This window comes from Oryctolagus cuniculus, chromosome 8, assembly GCF_051225735.1.
Source record: "Oryctolagus cuniculus isolate XC-2025 breed Fujian yellow rabbit chromosome 8, ASM5122573v1, whole genome shotgun sequence".
NCBI lineage: Eukaryota > Metazoa > Chordata > Mammalia > Lagomorpha > Leporidae > Oryctolagus > Oryctolagus cuniculus.
In genome coordinates, this window is record NC_142874.1 from 33,928,535 (window position 1) to 33,948,983 (window position 20,449).

The following is a 20,449-nucleotide window of genomic DNA, read 5'->3' on the forward strand; positions in this document are numbered from 1 at the left end:
ACAGGCAGTCAAAGCCAAAATTAACAATTGGGATTGCATCAAATTGAGAAGTTTCTGTACTGCAAAAGAAATAGGAAAGTGAAGAGGCAACTGACAGAATGGGAAAAAATATTTGCAAACTATGCAACAGATAAAGGGTTAATAACCAGAATCTACAAAGAGATCAAGAAACTCCACAACAACAAAACAAGCAACCCACTTAAGAGATGGGCCAAGGACCTCAATAGACATTTTTCAAAAGAGGAAATCCAAATGGCCAACAGACACATGAAAAAATGTTCAAGATCACTAGCAATCAGGGAAATGCAAACCAAAACCACAATGAGGTTTCACCTCACCGTGGTTAGAATCGCTCACATACAGAAATCTACCAACAACAGATGCTGGCGAGGATGTGGGGAAAAAGGGACATTAACCCACTGTTGGGAATGCAAACTGGTGAAGCCACTATGGAAGACAGTCTGGAGATTCCTCAGAAACCTGAATATAACCCTACCATAAAACCAAGCCATCCCACCCCTTTAATTTACCCAGAGGAAATGAAATTGGCAAACAAAAAAGCTGCCTGCACCTCAGTTCAAATTAGCTAAGACCTGAAATCATCCTAAATGCCCATCAACAGTAGACTGGATAAAGAAATTATAGGACATGTACTCTATCGAATACTACACAGCAACAACAACAACAAAAAAATGAAATCCGGTCATTTACAACAAAATGGAGGAATCTGGAAAACATCATGCTGAATGAAATAAGCCAGTCCTAAAGGGACAAATTTCATATATTCTCTCTGATCGGTGACAACTAACTGAGCACAAAAAAGGAAACCTGTTGAAGTAAAATGGACACTGTGAGAAATAGGGACTTGATCAGCCCTTGTCCTGACTGTTGATGAACAGCTTATTACTTCATCCCCTTTAGTTTTTTTTGTCCTACTTTTATTTATTTATTTATTTATTTTTTATTTAATAAATATAAATTTCCAAGGTACAGTTAATGGATTACAATGGCTCGCCCCCCATAACTTCCCTCCCACCCACACCCCTCACATCTCCCGCTCCCTCTCCCATTCCATTCACATCAAGATTCATTTTCAATTACCTTTATATACAGAAGATCGATTAAGTATATATTAAGTAAAGATTTCATCAGTTTGCACCCACACAGAAACACAAAGTGTAAAATACTGTTTCAGTACTAGTTATAGCATTACTTCACATTGGACAACACACTAAGGACAGATCCCACATGAGAAGTAAGTACACAGTGACTCCTGTTGTTGACTTAACAATTTGGCACTCTTGTTTATGGCGTCAATAATCTCCCTAGGCTCTAGTCATGAGTTGCCAAGGCTATGGAACCCTTTTGAGTTCGCCGACTTTGCTCTTATTCTGACAGGGTCATAGTCAAAGTGGAAGTTCTCTCCTCCCTTCAGAGAAAGGTACCTCCTTCTTTGATGGCCCCGTTCCTTCCACTGGGATCTCACTCACAGAGATCTTTCATTTAGGTCTTTTTTTTTTCCCAGGGTGTCTTGGCTTTCCATGCCTGAAATACTCTCATGGGCTCTTCAGCCAGATCCGAATGCCTTAAGGGCTGATTCTGAGGCCAGAATGCTATTTAGGACATCTGCCATTCTATGAGTCTGCTGTGTATCCCGCTTCCCATGATGGCTCATTCTCTCCCTTTTTGATTCTATCAGTTAGTATTAGCAGACACTAGTCTTGTTTGTGTTATTACTGTTTCAATTTCTGTCTCAGTTGTGGGTCTATTTAGGTTTTCTATGTCTTCATGGTTCAATTTAGGTAGGTTGCATGTGTCCAGGAATCTATCCATTTCTGATTGATTTCCCTGTTTGCTGGCGTACAAGTCCTTGTAGTAATTTCTGATGATTCTTTTTATTTCTGTGGTGTCTGTTGTTACGTTTCCTTTTTCATCTCTGATTTTATTGATTTGGGTCTTTTCTCTTCTTTTTTTTAGTTAGTTTTGCCAATGGGGTGTCAATTTTGTTTATTTTTTCAAAAAACCAGCTCCTTGTTTGGCTGATTTTTTGTAACGTTTTTCTTGATTCAATCCTTTTGATTTCTTCTCTGATTTTGATTATTTCTCTTTTCCTACTAGATTTGGGTCTGGTTTGCTGCAGATTTTCTAGATCCTTGAGATGAACTGAAAGCTCATCTATTTGGTGCCTTTCCAATTTCTTGATGTAGGCACCTATTGATATAAACTTTCCTCTTAACACTGCTTTTGCTGTATCCCATAAGTTTTGGTATGTTGTGCTGTTATCCTCATTTACTTCCAGAAAGTTTTTGATTTCTCTTTTGATTTCTTTTATGACGCATTGTTCATTCAGGAGCATGTTTTTCAATCTCTGTGTGTTTGCGTATGCTCTAGGGATTCCTGAGTTGCTAATTTCCAACTTCATTCCTCTATGTATAAGAAGCTGCATGGTATGATTCTAATTCTTTTGAATTTGCTGAGACTTACTTTATGGCCTAGTATGTGGTCAATCCTAGAGAAGGTTCCATGTACTGCTGAGAAGAATGTAAATTCTTTATGTGTAGGATGAAAAGTTCTGTAGATATCTGTTAGATCCATTTGGGCTATAGTGTCATTTAAATCTACTGTCTCCTTGTTGATCTTCTGTCCTGTTGATCTATTTCTGAGAGTGGAGTATTGAAGTCCCCCAGTACTACTGTATTGGGGTCTAAGTCTCCCTTTAAGTCTCTTAACAAATCTTTTAAATAAACCGGTGCCCTGTAATTAGGTGCATATACATTATTAATCGTTATATCTTCCTGTTGAATTGATCCCTTAATCATTATATAGCACTCTTCTTTGTCTCTCTTAACAGTTTTTGTGTTAAAGTTTATGTTGTCCAATATTACGATGGCTACACCCGCTCTTTTTTTCATTTCTGTTGGCATTGTATATCTTTTTCCAGCCTTTCACTTTCAGTCTGTATGGATCTTTGTTGGAAAGATGTGTTTCTTGTAAGCAGCAAATAGATGGGTTTTGTTCCTTAAGCCAATCAGCCAATTGGTGTCTTTTACCTGGACAGTTCAGGCCATTAATGTTCAATGTGACTATTGATAAGTGGTAAGTTTGCCCTGCCATTTGCCAAAGATATTTTCTAATATATCTTTTGAACTTCCTGTGATCTTTTGCTGTGAGGTTTCCTTCCTTTACCTTCTTTCATATTGATGACCATGTTTCTGTGTTTCTGTGTGCAAGACATCTTTAAGCATCTTTTGCAGGGCTGGACGAGAGGCGACAAATTCTTTCAATTTCTGTTTGCTAAGAAAGGTGTTTATTTCACCTTCATTCACAAATGAGAGCTTTGCAGGATTTTGAAACTTCTTGTCATGCTGTTACCAGGCCCAATTGTAAGATAAATGTGGTGAGGCACATTTCGCTAATCGTAGGCAGAACATTGGGTTGGGCCAGTGTTCTTGGAATTGGCCCCATACATAGTCCCTGGAATTTGCCCCACACAGTTTCACAAGATAGCAAATTAGCAAGCAAATAAACGAGCAAGAAATCAAGACTGATCTTTACAGAAATGGGAAATCATGCAGTTAGCTTTTAGTCACACGCCATTTTGATTTAAACTCTACACAGTTGCTCTGTTCTGCAGCACATCACCAGAACTTATTCCTTTTGTGCAACTGAAACTCTGACATAAGTGTCTCTCTCTGAAATAATGTCCCCAGCTCTTGGTAACCATGTTACTCTCTACTTTCTGGAGTAAAATTTTTTAATTCTCTACATACAAAATGAAGTCATGTGGTATTTGTCTCCCTGTGTCTGGTTTATATCACTCAGCATGATCTTTTCTAGGTTCATCCGCGTTATCCCAAAGAGCCATTTCCTGCATTTTAAATTCTGCTAGGGCTGATATTGTGTGTTTACCACATTTTATAAGTCATTGATGGGCACTTTAGTTTTTTTCTTATCTTGGATCTTGTGTCTAGTCCTGTCAAGAACATTGATGTACAGACATCTCTTTAAAATAGTGGGTTCAGTTCCTTTTGGATACCTATACTCACAAGTGGGATTGTTGGATTTGTGGTCATGCTATTTTTTAAATTTCTGCAAAACCTCTATCCTGTTTTCCTCAGTGGCTGTACTACTTCACAATACTACCAACAGTCTACACAATTTTCCTTTTCCCCACATCTCACCGATTCTTATCTTTCATCTTTTTGGAAATAGCCAGGCTCACGGATGTGAGATGATATTTCAGTGTGGTTTCAATATGTCTTTTTTAGATTATTATAATTGTTGATTTTTTTTTCATATATCTGCTGACCATGTGTATATCTTCTTTTGAAAATGTTTATTCAGAATTATTGATTTTTGAATATTTTTGAATAGTTTGAGTTTCTCACACATTTCAGACATTCGCTCCTTATACAATTTATAACTTACAAATACTTCCTTTCAGTCTATGTGTTGGCTCTTTACTCTGCTGTTTCTTTTGCTTTGCAGAAATATTTTTTAATTTGCTGTGATACCACTTCGCATATTTTATTTATTTTTAAAAATATTTATTTACTTATTTGAAAGAGTTACACACAGAGAGAAGTAGAGGCACAGAGAGAGAGAGAGGTCTTCCATTCACTGGCTCACTCCCCAATTGGCCACTTCGGCCGAAGCTGTTCCGATCCGATGCCAGGTGCCAGGAGCTTCTTCCGGGTCTCCCATGTGGGTGCAGGGGCCCAAGGACTTGGACCATCTTCTACTGCTTTCCAAGGTCATAGCAGAGAGCTGGATCAGAAATGGAGCAACAGGGACTCACACCGGCACTCATAGGGACGCCAGCACTGACGGCAATAGCTTTATCTGCTACGCCACAGTGCTGGCCCCTTGAGTTGATTCTTATATAAGAAGCCAGATAGGATTGCATTTCAATCTTTGTATGTGGATGTGGAATTTCTCATCACCAAGTAATGAAGAGAAAGTCCTTATCCATTGGGTTCTTGGCACCTTTTTAAAAAATTAATTTACCATAAATGCTGGTTGTTCTCATCCATTAGCTTATGTGTCAGGTTTTCTGCCAATACCATTCTCTTTTGATTACTACAGCTTTGTATTATATTTTGAAATCTGATAGTGTGATATTTCCTGCTTTATTATTTTTGTCAAAGATGGCTTTATCTATTCAGTGGCTGCTATATTTTGCAAGTATGCTCCAAAAGTTCATGTGTTGGGTTCTTAATCTTCAATTTCTCATGCTGATGGCATTTGAAGGTGGGGGCCTTTGAGGAATATATAAGGTTGGATGAGGCAATGAAGGTGAGAATCATATGACTGGATTGGTGGCTTTTTAAAAAAGATTCTATTTTATTTTTTTAAAGATTAATTTATTTATTTGAAAGTCAGAGTTACACAGAGAAAGAAGCAGAGACAGAGAGCGAAAAAGAGAGAGGTTTTCCACCTGCTGGTTCACTCACCAGCGGGCCACTAAGACCTGAGCTGTTGCTGATCTGAAGCCAGGGGCCAGGAGCTTGTTTCAGTTCTCCCTCACAGGTGCAGGGTCCCAAGTCCTTGGGCCGTCTTCTACTGCTTTCTCAGGCCATAGCAGCGAGCTGGGTTGGAACTGGAGATGATGGGACTCAAACTTGAGCCCATATGGGATGATGGTACTGCAGGTGGCAGCTTTACCTGCTACACCACAGCATTAGCTGCAAGATTTTATATTTTATAAGGCAGAGTTAGAAAGGGAGAGAGAGAGAGAGAGAGAGGGAGAGAGAGAGAGAGAGATACAGAGAGAGAGAGAGAATCTTTTATCTGCAGGTTCACTCCTTAAATGGCTATAATGGAATAAGGGCTGTGCTGGGGCAGGCCAAAACCAGAAGCCAAGAGATTCCTCTGGGCCCATGTGCTGCCAGGGGCCCAAGTACTTGGGCCATCTCTGTTGTTTTCCCAGGTGAATTAGCAGGGAGCTAGATGGGAAGAGGAGCAGCCAGAACTTGAACTGCTGCCCGTATGGGATGCCAGTGTTGCAGGTCATGGCTTACCCTGGCATACCATAATACCGGCCCCTCTATTAGTGGCTTTTTAAGAAGAGGAAATCTGAGATAGCCTCCTCCTCTGTTTCCTTATCATGCAATACCCTTCACCGTGTTCACCACAAATAGCCCCAGTCTGGATGCCAGCATTTTATGCTCCAACTTCCAGGCCTCCAGACCACAAGCAATAAATCTCTGCTCTTCATAAATTTCCCAGCTTCAGCTATTCTGTTATAGGAGCAGAAAAAGAGCAATGATAGCATCTTTTGTGATTCCATAGGAATTTTCACCTTTTTCTGTTGCTGTGAAGAATGGTGATCTCTTATGGTCCTTATTGTTTCTGTGTTGTTGTTATTGTGCTGTTTTCCAGAGAGGTCTGGAATCAAGAGCTGAAGAATGGGCTGGGACTACTGTCAGGGCAATAGTCCAAATTCATTGGTATCAAAGGGCTTTTATACTCACAGCATGCTTTCAACCCCAGGGGTGGGGTAGTACTAGGAAAACAAGATTAGTTCAAGGAAATATATTTTTTATTAAAGGAGTTAATATTTGTGTTTCATATATTCTGAAGCAACAATTTGTATTTAAAAAGTGGCCAAAATATTTGCCTTCAAGGACAGATATAGCCTGCAGCTGCATAAGAAAGGGAGTTGCGATATCTGGCCAAGGAACATTCTCAGATTCACACATAATGCACGGTGACTTTTGACCCTGTTCTCTGAAGTATCCCTCAGGCTTCTCACACACATCTCATATTCAACCCTGCCCGGTCTCCACAGTTTATAATGCCCCCTCTTCCATTACTCATTATATTTTTTTTTGAGTTTTAACTCTTATTTTTAAAGACTCTGCCAATTTTAGCCAACTGTTAGTGTCATTCATCTTTTTTGAGTCTATGTTGCCTATTTGTTCTCTGATCTGTGATTTCATTCCCTCTGTTAACACTGTGGCTTGGTTCACCCTTCTTTTTATAGCTCTTTGAGATATTATGTTAAGTTTTTGTGTAAAAATTTTTTCAATGCAGATTTTTTCATTATAAGTTTCCCTTTTAAAACTGCTCTTGATGATCCTCTAATATTGATGTCGTGTTTCCATTTTTATTTGTTTCATTTTTATGTTTCCATTTGAATTTCTTCTCTGACCCCAGTGTTTTTTCAGAACATATTGTTTAATTTCCAAATTTAAAAAAAATTCCCTGACTCATCTTTCATTTACTTTCACTTTCATACCACTGTGGTTGAAATATAGGATAGAATTTTGATCTTACAATTTGTAAGACTTGCTTTTTTTGTGGTCTAACATGATCAGGCTTGGAGAATGCTCACAAGTACTTGAGAACAATGTGTGTGCATTGCTGTTGGGTGGAAAGTTCCGTTTTGTCTAAACATCCATCTTGGCTAAATTATGGCTCAATTTGAAAGTTTTCTTATTGATTTTCTGTCTGGATCTAATGTGTAAGTTTTAAAATTGGGTATTGAAGTCCTCTGTTGAATTGCATCTATTGTCCTTTGAGATCTCTTAATATTTGCTTTCTAAATTTAGATATTAAAATGTTGGGGCCATGTTTATTATAGTCATTTTATGAATTGACCTCTTTATTATAATATACTTATACTCTGTCACTTTTTTATAGCAGTTGATTAAATTCTGATTTATCTTACAAGAGTATAGCTGCTGTTGTTCTTTTGTTGTTCTTGTTTGCTTAAGATTATAGTTCAGATTTGTGGTAAAAGTGAATGCCAAGACTAAATTTAAGTATAAGACGAGCCCTGAGTTGGTGGCTAATGTAAAGCTTAGGGTCCTCAATAGTGTTAGGGTTAGGGTTATGTTTATGGGATTGATTAGAGCTAGTGCTATGCTGTGATAGGATTAGGGTTAGGATCAGTGGTTAGGGTGAGAGTTAGGGCTACAATTAATTTTTTTCTTTTAGATTTATTTATTTATTTATTTTCAAGTCAGAGTTACATAGAAAGAGGAGAGGCAGGGAGTGGAGAGGTCTTCCATCTGGTGGTTCACTCCCCAACTGGCCACAATGGCTGGAGCTGGGCTGATCCAAAGCCAGGAGCCAGGAGCTTCTTCTGGTTCTCCCACATGGTTGCTGGTTAGAGATATGGCTAGAAATAACCTTAGGACTACTGTGAATGCAATTGCTAATGTGTGGATAAGGGTGATATATAGGGTTGGGGTAGGGTTTGGGTTCTATCTAGGATTAAGGTTAAGGATAGGTTTAGGAATAGGGTTAAATCTATGCTTTGGTTAAGATTAGGGTTATGTCAGCTTCTCCCTTGAGCTTGATGAACTAGTGGTTGAAATTCAGTTTTTTTTTTTTTTTTTAGAAAATTTATCACATCTTCATTTTTGAAAGACTAATTGCTTGGTGCTGTATTCTTGATTGGCCATCCTCCTACCCCCACACCAAAGTTTTTTTTTTTTTTTTTTTTTTTTGACAGGCAGAGTGGACAGTGAGAGAGAGAGAGACAGAGAGAAAGGTCTTCCTTTAGCTGTTGGTTCACCCTCCAATGGCCGCTGCGGCCGGCGCACTGCGCTGATCCAATGGCAGGAGCCAGGAGCCAGGTGCTTTTCCTGGTCTCCCATGGGGTGCAGGGCCCAAGCACCTGGGCCATCCTCCACTGCACTCCCGGGCCACAGCAAAGAGCTGGCCTGGAAGAGGGGTAAGCGGGACAGAATCTGGCGCCCCAACCGGGACTAGAACCCGGTGTGCCGGCGCCGCTAGGTGGAGGATTAGCCTAGTGAGCCGTGGCGCCGGCCCACCAAAGTTTTTTTTTTTTTTTAGTATTTATTTTATTTATTTTAAAGAGTTACAGACGGAGGCAGAGAGAGAGAGAGAGAGAGAGAGAGAGAAGAGAGAAGAGAGAGAGAAGTCTTCATTCCATTGGTTCACTCCCCAGATTGGTTGCAACAGCCAGAGTGGAGCCGATCTGAAGCCAGGAGCCAAGAATTTCTTCTGAGTCTCCCATGTTGGTGCAGGGGCCCAAGGATTTGGGCCATCCTCCACTGCTTTCCCAGATACATTAGCAGGAAGCTGGATCAGAATTGGAGCAGTCAGGCCTCGAACAAGTGCCTATATGGGATACCGGTGCTGCAGGCTGGGAGCTTTAACCCACTGCTCAACAACACCAGCCCGCACCCCAAGGTTTTGAATATCATTGCACTGCATTCTGGCCTGTCAGGTTTCCCTTGAAGATACAGTAATAATATTTTGAGGTTTTCTTTGCATATAAAAGTCCCCTCTCGAAGCTGGTGCTGTGGCACAGTGGGTTAAAGCCCTGGCCTGGCTCCCATATGAGCGCCGGTTCTAATCCTGGCTGCTCCTCTTCCAATCCAGCTCTCTGATATGGCCTGAGATAGCAGTGGAAGATGACTGAAGTCCTTGGGCCCCTATACCCACGTGGGAAATCTGGAAAAAGCTCCTGGCACATGGCTTCAGATCGGTGCAGCTCCAGCCGTTGCGGCCATCTGGGGAGTGAACCAGTGCATGGAAGACCTCTCTCTCTGTCTCTACCTCTCTCTGTAACTCTGTCTTTCAAATAAATAAAATAAATCTTTTTTTTTAAAAAAAGTCCCCTCTCCTCTTAGTGCTTTTGGCAGTCTGTCTTTAACGTTAATACTTTGGTTTTATTATGTCTTGCTGTGGGTCTCTTTGGGTTCATTTTTGTTTGGTATCTTATGGGTGTCCTGGATCAGGATTTGTTTTCTTCCCCAACCTTGGGAATTCTTTGTTATTATTATTGAATGTGTTTTGTCCCTCTCTCTTGCTCTATGTGGACATGTGATAATAAGCAGGTTGATTTTCAATTGATGATATTCTACTCTATGATTTCTACTTGGTACTTTTTAATACTTTCTAGCTCTTTGTTGTTCTGTCTCTTTGGTGCTTTCCTGACTCTGATGAGTATCTTTCTGACTGTTATTTTGAATTCTCTGTCAGGTAAACCACTATGTCCTTTTCATTGGGAATAGTTTCTGTGGATTTAACTTACTCTTTCATTGTTTATATATTTTGTGTGTGTGTGTATATATATATATATATATATCCCTGTGCCTTAATTTTTTTTGACTCTCTGTGTTGGCTTCTGCAAGTTAGATCAGATAATTGCCTATCTCAGTCTTGCCAATAGTGATTCTAGGTCTGTTCTATTAATTTTTTTGGAAGGAGTTTGTGCACACCTTAGGCATCTCAACTATTACAGCTTCCACCTGAGGGACCACATCCTAAATCTCCTGGTTCTGGGAGTGGAGGGAATTAGACATGAACAAGTATCTCTAGACCACAGAGAAAAAGCATTGGTGTTACATGGGTGTGTAGGCATTTCCAGGGAGCTCTTCCCCCAGAAGTAGTGCAGAAGAAGGGCTTTCCAAACTCCTGCATCTCCCTGTCCCTCACACATTCTTCCAGGGGTTGCTGGGGAGCCTGGCTTGTAATTAACTTTGTCATGTAGTTAAAGGGAGACAAACGATAGCCCAATGGCAGCTTCAGAAGCAGATCTGTACATTGTGAGTTCCCTTGTCTCATCCCAGGGATAAGTACAGATTTATTAATTGCTCTTGGCAGGTGTTTGTCCACACATTGATTCCCCAGCGTTTACTATTTTCACCAAAAGGACAGCATCCTAACCTCTGTAGCTCTAGGAGCAGAGCAAACTAAGCACATCCAATTTGTTCTTGCAGATCACAGAAAAAAGGCAGCTTTATATGAATTTCAGAAACATTTCCAGGGCCTTGAGCTCTCAGAAGCAACGCAGACAAAGTCCTTAAAACACTGCAGCTCCTTGTCTCCTTAGAAGGCATTTATGGCAGAGCTCTTTTAGGGGCTTTTTGACCCTCTGGCTTCTAACTAGCTTGCATCAGGTTGTTGAAGGGAGAGACAAAAAATAGCCAGGAAAAGCAGACTGACATTTCCTGAGCCTTCTCCCAGATCACCCCAGTGATAGCTCTAGGTCCATTAATCCTTCTAGAAGTAGTGCATCCGCTTATAAGTGACCCTAGGTTTTACAGGTTCCATCCCAGGGGACTCTGTCTTTTATTTTAAAGATATATTTATTTATTTGAAATTCAGAGAGAGAGGTGAGGCAGAGAGAAAGAGGTCTTCCATCCGATGGTTCACTCCCCAGATGGCCGCAATGGCTGGAGCTGTGCCTATCCTAAGCCAAGAGCTAGGAGCTTCTTCCCAGTCTCCCATGTGGGTGCAGGGGCCCAAGGACTTGGGCCATCTTCTACTGCTTTCCTGGGCCATAGCAGAGAGCTGGACAGGAAGAGGAGCAGCTGGGACTAGAACCAGCACCCAGATGGGATGCCAGTTCCCCAGGCCAGGGCTTTAACCCACTGCGCCACAGTGCCGGCCCCGGTACTCTGTCTGAAACCTCTTAGATTCAGACTAGGCAAACAGAAGTTTCTGTAGACCACAGAAAAGAGTAGCAGTTTTGTATAGGCATGCAAGCACTTCCAAGAGCTTAATTCTCTAGGAGGAGTTCAGAAATTCAACTCTGTTTGTTCCTGGAAGAGGTTTATGGAATGCATTGAGCACTTCAATTTCTACAGCTACTAGTTGACTGACTGTACCCTGGGAATCTCCTAGCTTTGGAAGCAGCAGGGACTAGGAATGTGTAATTGTCCTTCGATGCAAAGCCAAGAGTTGGTTTTGAGTGGACATGTACACTCTGACCTAGAAGCATTGCAGAAAAGAGATTAGAAAAGGCAGCCCTCTGTTCTTTCCAATGAGACTTACTGCACATTCTTCTAGTGGCTTCTTGATGGTCTGCTTCTAAGAGATAGCATCTGAGAGTTAATGTGATGTTAAACAGTAGCTCCTCGGTAGCTTGTGCCACAACTTGGCACTTCCCTGGTCTTCCCACCAGTTTGCCCCAGTAAAAAATGCAGGGACTCTCATTCTTGCTGGAAGAGGTTTTTCCATACACTGAGTGTAACAATTTCTATAGCACTCACTCAAGAGATGGTGTCCTTAATGGCATAATTCTGGGGATTGATGGGGGCTCTGCATGCTTAAGCAAGCCTAAATCACAAAGAAACAAGGAAGTGGGATCTGTGCTGAAACTACTCTCAGCAGCTATCCCCAGGAACAGAGGAGGCATCCTTCAGGTGAGTACAGGCATTTGTCACTGATTTTTACCATGGGCTGAGTGGGAAATAAACACTCACTCAAAGCTTCACCATGAGGTATTCGTTGGGCGTTTACTACGGGTTCCACTGTAGATTTGCTAAGGTCTGAGTTTGTTCCCTAAGGGCTTATGTGTTGGAAATTTGGTCTTTAGTGTGGTGATGCTTGGCGGTTGTGAAGTCTTTAGGAGACGAGACTTCTACAAGGTAATTAGGTTATTGAGGGAGCTGCTTTGGATGAGATTAGTACTGATGAATTAGTTGTTCTCATAAGAGTGAGTGACTTAAAAGAGCAATTTTGATGTTTGAACATTCCTCTCACTTTCTGTCTTCCATATGATTTCTCTTTTGCACAATACTCCCTCCATGATACCGTCTGCCATCAAGCGACAAAGTCAATGGTCTCTCCCCCAAGGCCAGATGGATGGGGCATGCTGCATCTCAGACTTTCAGTCTCAAAACTCTGAGCAAAATAATTCTCTTTTCTTTATGCTCTACCTGCCTCAGGTATTTTGTTTTAGTAACTGTAAATGCACTAATACAACAAAGCACACATCCCATTTTACCTATGAGGAGCCAGACAATTTATCAAGCAATTCACCCAATGTCCACAATATCTGAATTCAGAAATGCACCAAGAACTTCATGTTCTTTCTTTTATGACGAATTGTGGAAACAAATCAAAGACTGTAACTGATGTGCAAGAAAGAGGATGAAAAGAAGCTTCTATTGTAGAGATGTCACCTAGCCCATAATACCCAAGCTCTTTCAAATATCCAATAGTGTTGTAGTATCTTTTTTTTTTTTAAATTACTTTGAAAGGCAGAGTTAACAGAGAGAGGAAAAGAGAGAATCTTCCATTTGCTGGTTCACTTCCCGAATGGCTTCAAAGCAAAGATCTAAGAGCTCATTCTGTGTCTCACACATAGGTATCAGAGGCCCAAGCACATGGGTCATCTTCCCTGCTTTTATACATCATTAGCAGGGAACCAGATTCGAAGTGGAACAGCTAGAACTAAAACCATACCCATATGAGACACATGAAATGTGAGTGCTACAGATTGCCCACTATGTCATAGTGCTGGTCCCATGTAATTTCCTTTTTAGACAATAAAATTATACATATGTTATACTATATAAAAATAATTGTTACTTTTAGGCAAATAAATTCTGGAAGTTGAAAACTTCAAATATAATGTTTCTATATTAAGAAAAAAATGATACATGAAGAATTATGACCACACAAAAAAAAAGCCAGTAAAGATGAAATTATTAGCTGTGTCACTTTCTTGGCACCTAGTCACCTGCTGTGAATTGTTTTACATCTGGTCTGAGGGCTGTTAAGTTATTTGGAGAGAATATCATGCCTTATACTTCTTTGTTGGATACTAATCCTAAATTCTACAGGTGGTATTTTGTAAACCCAGAACCTTAGATACACACTGGATGAATTTAATGGAAACCATTTCCCCAATATTCTGTATATTCAGTTACCAGAAAATGTTTTCTATGAGTTCAACATAAGTCAGTTTTGGAGATTTCTGGTATAAATCATTGTGCATCCCAAGGTAAATATACAAGTATACCATTATTAAAATGCTTTTTTATTAATTTTTTAAAGGAGTTCATTACAAAGTTTTCAAATTATATATGTTGATGTCATTATAGGTGAATGATTTGATGTTTATTATTTTCTTTCTTTTTTTTTTTGACAAGCAGAGTGGACAGTGAGAGAGAGAGACAGAGGTCTTCCTCTTCCGTTGGTTCACCCACCAATGGCTGCTGTAGCTGGCACACTGAGCTGATCCGTAGCCAGGAGCCAGGTGCTTCTCCTGGTCTCCCATGTGGGTGCAGGGCCCAAGGACTTGGGCCATTCTCCACTGCACTCCCGGGCCACAGCAGAGAGCTGGACTGGAAGAAGAGCAACCAAGATTGATGTTTATGATTTTCATTAAAACAATATGAGAGTAGGGAGAATATTATCTGTCAGCAGTGAATAATTGGTGATCTGGTTGATAAATACATATGAATTTATTATCCTATTTTCTGTGATTTTTCATGTTTGATCATTTTTATAATAAAAAGCTTAAGTACTTGTACTAAGATAGAAGGTATTTTTTGCCTCGTACTCTAAATAGTGAAAGACAAATGACCATTTTTGGACACAAGCTTTTTTCCCAAGGAAATATTAAATATAGTTTTCAGCACTCCCTCCACTTCTTCCTCAGTCAGAACTTTAAACTCTACCAGATCTGTATTTTCCTTATAATTGTAGGTCCTGGAGGTGAGGGTGAGGCCCACCAAACAGTGAACACCTTCTGGGGTCTGCAAGGAACAAATTGATTTGTCTAAAAACACAGATGATGGGGATTCTTGAAGATATGTGTTTGCAGACTCAAATTCTTCAATTGTTCGAGGTTGAAGAGTAAAGCAGTAGAGTTTTTGGTATATTTTCTTTTCCAGGAGTTCAGAATTAAGAAATTCTTGGTCTGGAACATGTTGCTGTCTTCTGATTTGGTCCAGGTACCAGGTTTCTCCCTCTTCTCTCAAGCGGAATATGGAAGGCACTTGAGGCTGATCTTTCCCAGAAATTAACTCCACAGGCTGCCACATCTGGTAGGAGCGTCCAAACCCAGCATCGACAATGTAGTTCCTGCCATTGATGGTCACCTGTACTATGAGGTGAATCATGCCAGTGCTGTATTTGTCATTATTACTGCCATAAACAAACCCTCCTAACATTGTGGTCTCAAAACCGGTGGTAGTCAAAGCCCAGTACAAAAGATAGTTGACCTGGAGACACCAGCCACCTCTATTCCTCCTCACAATTTGATCAAAAATGGCCTCTAAGTCCAACTCCATGGACTCCCCACAGTGAATGCTAAGGTTCTCATAGGGAACAGTTCGGATCTGGTGCTGAAAAATGTCTGTAAGTGATTCCAAGTCCAATTTGTTCCTTGGGTTTTTGTAACCAATTCTTTGATAATATGCTTCAATATCCATGATACCCTAAGACAAGGAAAAGAGAACAAAACCAACTTGTATCACTTTTGAAGGTGGATATCCTAGGGTAGGCTAATGATAGCTGTAACATATTTAGATATGTATATGGGGCAGATGTTTGGCCTTCTGGTAAGATGTATATGTCCCACAAGGGAGTGCCTGGTTCAATAGCCATCTCTTGCTCCCAGGTTACAGACCTGGAGGCAGTGGTGATGGCTTAACTAATTGGTTCTTGCCCCCCACATGGGTGACCTGGATTGAGCCCCCAGCTTCTGATTTCTGCTTGGCCCAGCCCCAGCCCAATCTTGGCCCAGCTCTGGCTGGTTCAGGTGTTTGGGAAGTGAATCCCAAGTGAACCCAGTAGATGGGAGTTCCTCTCTCTCTCTTTCTCATTGTGTGCACATGTCTCTCTCTCTGAAGCAAATAAACACAAAAAAAATTGAAAATATGGGTCAAGTCTTTGATATAACAGTTAAGTTTCTGCTTAGGACACCCACATCTAATATCAAGGTGTCTGGTTTGAGCCCCAGCTGCTCTGCATTTGATCCAGCTATTCTTTCAATTTTTCCAATGTTTTTCTCAGTCTCTATTCTTGATGCCTCAAATGTTTCCCCTGGGTCTATCCAATTGACTTACTCATCCTAACAGTGCATCACTATCCTTCCTCTCATTTAGACAAGCTCTGAAACTCTACCACACATGCACAGCGAGTACAACTGGTATTCATTCAGACTGCCCCAAACCCTCTATAGTCCCTAAAGCAGAATTTTCCCCAAGCATAAAAGGAAGGGAAGGGAAGGCAGACCTCAAAAAAATAAGGTGGTTTATACATACCTGGCCATCAGCCTTTCAATTGAGAGTACACTTTATTTTATTAATTTATTTTTATTTATTTATTTGCAAGTCAGAGTTACACAGAGAGAGGAGAGGCAGAGAGAGAGAGAGAGAGAGAGAGAGAGAGAGAGAGAGAGAGAGAGAGGTCTTCGATCTGAGGGTTCACTCCCCAATTGGCCGCAATGCCCATAGCTGCGCCAATCTGAAGCCAGTAGCCAGGAGCTTCTTCCAGGCCTCCCACATGGGTGCAGGGGCCCAAGGACTTGGGCCATTCTCTACTGCTTGCCCAGGCCACAGCAGAGAGCTAGAATTGAAGTGGAGCAGCCCGGATTAGAACTGATGCCCATATGGGATGCCAGTGCTTCAGGCCAAGGTGGTAACCTGCTGCACCACAGTGCTGGCCCATAGAGCTTACTTTATTCTTCTTTTAAATGCTATATTATGTTTTCAAGTGTTTGTCTCTCTCTGCCCCCTCTCTTCTGTTCTTCATCCTCCTCCACATTCACTTCCCTACTTCTGATTTTTTTTGTCAGATAAAACATTGAATTGGGGTTTTGTAACTACAGGTGCATTCAAAAGAAGTCAGTTTTTGTTAAGGGCTTGGATACTAGCTACATGTTATACCTTAGTAATACTTCTATATTCTTTGACTAAACATAATAAATCTTATATTTCAAGTTGAAATGTAGAAATCTCTTGGAAAACGGTTGCCAGAAAAATGGCTGGGTGAAACCACTGTTAGCTTTTTATGGTGATTTGTATCATCTCTTTGCATGGATATATCCTTCCCTGACAGCTTTATCATACCTGAAAGAGACGGCTTAAGTAGGCAGAGTGAACACACTTAGGTCGCCTACTAAGGACTCAAAGAAATGCACTCAGTTCCTACCTTAGTAAGTTGAAGGAGGGTTGATCTTCAGTTTTAATTCAGGTGACTTGGGATATTTTATCTTCCCAGCCAAAACTCTAGAAAAAAACAGAAAAGACAGACTTAAAAACACACTATGACTTTTCTCTAAAACACAGAATGTAGTTTTTGAAACATAAAAAATGAAGAATCTCTCAAATATCAAAAATAAAACCAAAATAAAGATAAAAAATTATTATCCTGAAGTGAAGAAAAAAACAGGCAGCACAGCAAGGGGGATGGGATTCCAGGAGTCTGGGTCAGCATGCTTGATAGTGAAATGTATTTATGTTCAATTATTTAAATTAAAAATTTAAGAGACCCTCTCGAGCATTTGGCATGGAAGGAAAATATTTCATAAGGAAGAAGAAATCAGGTCGGTAAGAGACTGTAAGCTGCATGGCTCCAGGACTTTGGGCTCCCAATGTAAACTGTAAAACAAAACTGGACTTTACCCACCAGAAACCACTAGTAAACCTCTAGCTAGAGACGTTTCACTCTAACCAATCAAATAGATTTCCTTTATCTTGCTTCTGCTAACATATCAGGAAAGTTTCTCTCTCACCTCCCTAGAGAAGGGCACTGAACTATTATCTGCAGTCTGGTGTTGCTTAATACTTGAGTTGCTATTGACTTAAATCAATACTTTAAATCATTAATATGCTTTAGTTTACCTTTATTAGTTCTGATGTTGACACAACTGGATTAGAATTCAACCACTTGAACTACAAATGCTTTTATCTGGATTTTCTCTGTCTTCAGATTTAACTTTAAATTCATATTTCTATTTATACTTAAGCCAGAACAGCTTATTCAGTAGCCATAATTCTCAGAACCATTCTACTCTTTGCTCTGTAATAAAGACGCAATGCTAGCAATTCTTTATCGTCACCGCTCGACTTATTTTTCATTTCTATTTACTTCTTCATTGAGTAATGAAAGGAAACACTTGTCAGGATAGTTTGTAGTTGTTGCATTTCACAGGACTTTCCCTTTTGAGACTGCCTTTATGTTCATGTTTGCTTTATGATAAAATGAAGTAGACAGGAGATGAATTGGGAAAAACACTAGATCCCCAAAGCAGATTGATCCAGAGGCAGGAGGACCATGAGATCCTGCCGTCGTATCTTAAGGACTCTGAGCAACACAAATGCGACTATAGACTGAGCTGACTGTTTCATTCCTTCGGCACAGATTTCTGGCATTCCAGAATAGAAGATATGGAGACTAATAAGTGGCTTTTCTTTCTCTCCGTGTGGTATTTTCCTTCTCTTGTCCCTTTTCACCTCTTTTATCTATGTGAAAGTGAAGGGCTTGGCATTCCATTCAATTAACACCACCACCCAGTCCCCTCCACTTTGACAATCCCCATGGCTGGGGATGGTTGGGATAGCCATACCTGAAGACCCTATTCAGCTCTCTGTAGTGTGCAGAAGACCTGTGTCTCAGCATGGCTCCTAGGAAATGCTTGTAGTGGCCAGGCAGGCCATGCACATTAACATGTAGGAGGTCAGAAAAGAAATCTAAAGGGAAACAATTCTACATTTGAAGAAGGTAAGAGTCAAACAATATAGGCCTGGGAGCAGGATGCAGCAGGAGAGTTCATTGTGAGGGAGAGAGTTGAGTCAGCTATGACTAACAATGTCCAGATGTGGTGGGCATGATATCAGAGCACAGGAGAAGCCCATTACATGCCATTGGCCTAGAAAGAGTCCCTTCTATAGACCACATAGGGAGGAGGACACCCTCAGTCAGAGGGATGGTGGAATAGTTGATATTATATTTGTGTGTCCTGGAGACCCTCCCACTATGACTCCTTCTGCAGAAAAATTTCCTAAGGAATTCCTCTTGAAACAGTCTTCAGACCACACAATTCAACCTCCCCAGACATTTGGGATTGCTAAAGGATTTCTGATCAGGAAGTGCCGGCAAGACATGGTCCTTTGGGATGTATCCTGTCAAGCAAAGAAGAGGGTGGACAGCACTGTTACAAGTACCCAAGAGGGAAAGCCAGGCAAGTAGGTTCCTTTAAACACACTAGTTATCTCTTAATACACATATTTAATCCCTATGGCAAACTTTTTAAGTAGGCACTATAACTAACTCCATTTTGCTGATGGAAAAATAGTTTTAAAAAGCTAAATGATTTGCTCATGTTCTCATGAGCCGTGACTCAGCCAGGGGGATGAAAGAAGATTCTTCCACATTCATCATTATACTGTATAGTAGTTATGGCATTGTCCTCCAAATGTGGACCACACATACTTTCTGAACAGCCTTAGACCTGAAATTCTGGTAAGGTGAACAATCTGGCCTATGGACTCACATGTAAGATAGAATTAAACCCAGATCTCATAACCCTGCAGTCACGGAGCTCCACTTACCAGGTTTCCAGGACCTGCAATCAGGAACCGGGCTGAATGCTATTCTTTCACTTTCACATCTGCAGAGGACTTTCTTTTATTGTGTTCCAGATCTCCCCACCTCCAAATCCAGTAAGAGTCAGCACTGTGAACTCTGGGAAATGTAGTCACAGGGCCTCTGGTTGCCCAAGTGGACCTCTTGGTCGGCTTTTTTTCACTAAAATGTGGAGAGATACAAGCACTATCTGCTGGTTCCATGCCAAGGCTGAGAGTTGTGCCTTTGTGTTACACAGGGTTCCTGCTTACTGGGAACTTGAAGCCAGATTTCCCCCATCGAGAGAGGTGGAGGTGATAGTTGGATAAGGTCCAGGAAAAGCAGATCCAGAAATGTAGAAGAGAGCAAAGAAGAAGGTACAAGGTTTTAATCCCACTCCCAGTTTGTGATGCTTTCTTCATCAGTTCCTATAGGGCCTCCTTCTTTTATCCCTAGTCCTCACTCTATTTGCCTCTCTGCTCAAGACACTGTATACTGGTGTTGAATTAACATGAATTGACATCATGCTGATGTAGGCAGGCAGATAGGATAAACTGATAAGGTCTGTGAGCTGGAGACCACACCTTCACCATGTCCCTGTATGATCTCATGCCCTTATCTGACCCCACCTCTACGCCCACCTGCTAATCAGACTACAAACCACTACCCTTTGGAAATGGATAAAAGGCCTGGAACACAGTGTGCCCGGCCCTTTTTCCTTTTTCCCCTTTCTCCCCTTCTTTGCCTTTATTGCCCTTTTTGCTCCTTCTTCAGACCTCCCTCTTTCTGCCTTTGCTTCACTACCCCTGCTAAGCTGCTTGACGCTGCTCGTAGCTGCTCATAACCTAACGCTTGCTGCACGTGGCTCCTGGTCTCTTCTTTGCTCGCTGTGGCCCCAGCTTAATTTCCAGATTTCCTTTTCTCCCTTAGATAGAGCATTTCCCTCACTAAACAAAAACCTTTAAAAGCTTACCATGCTGCCTGGCTGTTTGAGCCAATATTCAGAATTCTCTGAATTCATGGCAAGAGCCCACAACCTTATTGGTGTGGGAAATATCGGTAAGTACATTGGTTTCAATGCCTAGGGTATAAATATTATCTGTCATATGATTTTGCTTCTGAATTTTTAAAAATTTATTTCAAAGACAGATTTACAGGGAGA

General features: G+C 40.9%; 1 protein-coding gene across 2 annotated transcripts; it reads right to left on the reverse strand.

Annotated features, from left to right (window-relative positions):
• Window positions 1–13,729: 13,729 nt before the first annotated feature.
• Window positions 13,730–19,323, reverse strand: NAT1 (N-acetyltransferase 1). 2 transcript variants are annotated; one of them, XM_089301681.1, is made up of 3 exons: window positions 19,275–19,323; window positions 16,873–16,949; window positions 13,730–15,155 (listed from the first exon to the last, which is right to left on the reverse strand). In XM_089301681.1, the coding sequence occupies exon 3, from the start codon at window positions 15,147–15,149 to the stop codon at window positions 14,277–14,279; it is 873 nt and encodes a 290-aa protein (XP_089157807.1). In that variant the 5' UTR covers window positions 15,150–15,155; window positions 16,873–16,949; window positions 19,275–19,323; the 3' UTR covers window positions 13,730–14,276.
• Between the last annotated feature and the right edge of the window lie 1,126 nt (window positions 19,324–20,449).